The sequence below is a fragment of the Branchiostoma floridae genome, chromosome 10, assembly GCF_000003815.2.
Source record: "Branchiostoma floridae strain S238N-H82 chromosome 10, Bfl_VNyyK, whole genome shotgun sequence".
Taxonomy (NCBI): domain Eukaryota; kingdom Metazoa; phylum Chordata; class Leptocardii; order Amphioxiformes; family Branchiostomatidae; genus Branchiostoma; species Branchiostoma floridae.
This window is the reverse complement of record NC_049988.1, coordinates 989,550-993,274: the sequence shown is the minus strand read 5'-3', so window position 1 is coordinate 993,274 and position 3,725 is coordinate 989,550. Positions and strand designations below refer to the sequence as shown.

General features: G+C 39.8%; 1 protein-coding gene across 1 annotated transcript in view; it reads left to right on the top strand.

The window, feature by feature from the left end:
• The window catches only part of LOC118423946 (26S proteasome non-ATPase regulatory subunit 11-like), a 12,810-nt gene extending 9,512 nt beyond the window's left edge, over positions 1-3,298 (top strand). Inside the window, exons 8-11 of the mRNA XM_035832272.1 lie at positions 513-636; positions 1,714-1,839; positions 2,375-2,462; positions 2,865-3,298. Of these exons, the coding sequence (XP_035688165.1) occupies positions 513-636; positions 1,714-1,839; positions 2,375-2,462; positions 2,865-3,007 (481 nt within the window). The 3' untranslated portion in view covers positions 3,008-3,298. The remainder of the gene's footprint in view (positions 1-512; positions 637-1,713; positions 1,840-2,374; positions 2,463-2,864) is intronic.
• The last annotated feature ends 427 nt before the right edge of the window (positions 3,299-3,725 follow it).

Genomic DNA, 3,725 nt, shown 5'->3' with positions numbered 1-3,725 from the left:
TTGAGATATTCAGGAAGCGACACTTCAAACAAGTAAAAGAACCCACCACACTTATGGGCCGGGAGGGTGATCCGACCCGCGGGAGAGCTGGGACTGAGGGTGATGCGGAATACACCGTGTTGTATTTTAATTATGTCATACCCACCTGAGAAAACCCATGTTTTGATGTGAAATGCGCCAGAAGTTGAACAAATTTGGTGCCCTCGGACAAAAAGTGTTACAACAGCAATGTTCCAATGTCCGAATCAGGTGCCGCGCTCGGCCCGCTCGAAATTGTTTGATTTACTCGAACAAAGCCTGTGTGATACGGAAGTTATCACACGGCCCGGAATACCCGTATCGAACGTTTTCGCATCACAGGTATGACATAATGTTCAGTACAAACCTGGTGTGTTACATCAGAGGTGGTTTACGGTGTATGCAATACAAGCAAAAATACGAACAAAAAGCCACACACATATTTGTCTGTGATGTAACACTAACCTTTATTTGCCCCTCCATGTTTGTTCCAGCCCAGACGATGTTCAGTCCATCATCAGTGGGAAGTTGGCCCTGAGGTATGCTGGACCCAACATCCAGTGTATGAAGACTCTAGCTACAGCTTACCACAATAGGTCCATATCCGAATTCAAGAAGGTGAGCTACAGTTGAAACTGTTCACAACCAACTAGAAACGAATTGCTAGTGTTTATATTATTAGAGGAGAATTATACATATTGGAAAGACATGAGATAGAAAATTTGGCCATTTTTGTACAAAACAACAAACCTTGAGCTTACTGCCTTGAGGGTGTTGCCATAAATAATGGTATTGTCTTGTGTATTGAGTGTGTGTGTGTGTTTGCGTGCGTACATGCATGCTTGGTACACCAGCATTTCCATGCTACAATTTGACAGAAAGTGCCTTTGGTTTAATTTCTTATTTCATTTTTTCTATCTAAAAATTGCAGATCATGCATGAATAGTTTCACTTTGTGTACAATGTATATTGTTTCAAGGTGCTATCCTGAACACTCACTTCCATTACATGAATTTGAACCACACAAACTGCTTTCATTATAGGGGGATTTTGCTTGCAAACTACGTCATTGTGCACTCCCTAAATGATAGAACGCATTCCAACGACATTCCCTTAAACAGAAGAAGCGGGTGTTCAATTGTGATACTATATTATGGATGAACTACTTGTACTAAAAGTTGTAGCTGTTTTAGCATTTGCAGCTTGTCAAATGCAGTTTTCTGTCCAGTTGGATTCAATACCAGTAACAAAACAACTTAGAGGAGTATTATGAAAATCTGCGAGAACCACTGGTTTGAACACATTACGTGGATGGGTGGGAAAGGTCTGATCTCCAAGCAGATCCTACAGTAGCATAAGAGGGTATCAAAAGCTTGCAAAGGAGTGAAGCCGGCTTAGGAGTGTGTTTCGCTACCGGGGCAAATGGACACCTTTGCCATTACACTCCTTGGCCAGTTTGGTACTATCTTATGCCATTGTAGGATCTACTTGGAGATTAGGAAAGGTCAGAAGAATGTCATTTAAACATGATGACATAGTTTGTAAGAAAAATTCCCCCATGATGAAACAGTTTATGTGGTTCAAATTTGTCAATTGTGTTTTACCCCGCCCCAATATGCAGTACATGTAAAACTATTTTCTTACCTAAAACATTTGAGGATACCATACTTTTTTCTGTTGTTCCCTATGTTGTAGACCCTGGTGGACTATTCCGAAGAGCTGAAAGACGACCCCATCATCCAGTCCCACCTGGACGACCTCTACAACAACCTTCTGGAGCAGAACCTGTGCCGCATCATCGAACCCTTCTCCAGAGTACAGGTATTCAATTATATTATTCAATTCATATTCAACAATGTTCACTTTCATCCAAAATCTAATCATGTTCAGATCTCAAAACTATCCATCCCTGCCCTCTCGAGTTATACAATGTACTTTACATCCATAATTTACGGGGTCTTAGTTTTTTTTTTTTTACGGGTCTTAGTGGCAAATGTGCAGATGTTGACACACTGGTGCACCAAGTGTCTGTAGGTGTTTTTGGCACCTTAAGACAGATTAGCCTTGAGGCTCGGTGGGCGTCATTCCACCGTCATGGGGGCAGGGGCATGGCGAGGATCAAACTCAGGACCTAAGTATTATGATTCCATAAACATACATACAAACGTCCAAACAATCACTACCAAAACATTCTTTTGTGACTTAATACTCTGAAGATGTTCCCTCTGTTAAAGCCCTAAGCCATAAAATATCAATAAAAGTAAATTATGATTTTGAAATCCTTGTACATGTATACATGGTGCCATATTTCTATACAGTACTCAGTGACAGTAACCTGATGCCTGATGATTTTCAGATTGAACATGTAGCAAACATCATCAAACTGCCACTTCATGTCGTGGAGAAGAAGTTATCTCAGATGATTCTGGACAAGAAGTTTCATGGTAAGTTACCTCATGCTTATCTCACCAAGTTGTACAGTCAATCTTGCAGAGGTAGTTAGCCTTGTAGGATTTAAAACGCCACTGGGAGTCGAATACTCCACAAACATATTTCTTTGTAGTGAAACTGACCATTGTTTTGAGTATCGTCGATTCACAAGTTTTCACATACTGAATCAGGTTCAGGTCCAGGACCTGATCCTCTGGACCTAGACCAGAATTTTCTGTACTGGTCACTAGAGTTCTTGCTCTTTTGAAGGGAAAATAACTCTTTCCTGGTGTCCTACAGAACAGTCAATCATTGGAAAAGGTGGTGTTTCTTGGTATGATATGTTACAAACTTACTTAAGCTTCATGTCACTGTTTATGTTTCTCTTTATCTTAAAGTCATTTTTCTCTCGCCAGGTATCCTGGACCAGGGAGAAGGTGTGCTGATTGTCTTCGATGAACCTCCTGTTGATAAAACTTACGAGGCAGCTCTAGATACTGTTCAGAGTATGGGAAAGGTAGTGGATTCATTGTACAAGAAAGCCAAACGGTTGACATAAGATAAAAACTATCACTTTTGAAGCTTTGTTAGAGATACGCTGTCACTATCTAAATTTTGCTTACTAGCTATCAGTTTAAGGCCAAATACTTGTCCGACATTATTACATAATAATACCCTTTCTGTGGGTCTAGTTCTATACCTTTTACACTGGTATGTGGACATTTGTGTTTTGTGTTGTTTCTGCTTCCATGTAATGAAAACAGTAGGATGAAATTAAACAATATGTACAAAGCATTATTTACAGACTTTGTTTTGAGTGCAAAATAAAGAATTCCTGCATACTCTCCAACTGTACATGTGCCACCATTCTATCTCTTATATGTTTTTTACCTGTAGTTTGCCAGTGTGTGAAACACTGTCAAGGATATTGAAAATACCAGTTTCCCAATACATTTTCATTCAGGCTAGGTCCTTTGGAAATGTTAAAAAGAGAAACACCTCCTTACCGACCCTAATTTTTTCAAGACAGTAATTGGAAACACTACATTTTTTTTCGGCCTAAGGGAAGTCTCTAACACAATAATCATAATATTTGTTTCCTCAACTCTACCATAGGATTGCATGTGTTACTGGGAAAAATTGTAATTGTTGTGTCATCCCTTCAAGGAGCTACATCAGAGCCCAGTCAGTTACAGTCAAATGTTTGGACATACATGTTGGCTTAAATCACTCCAAATTGTGAGGGTTCCGTAGCAAGCAATGTATCACATACAGCT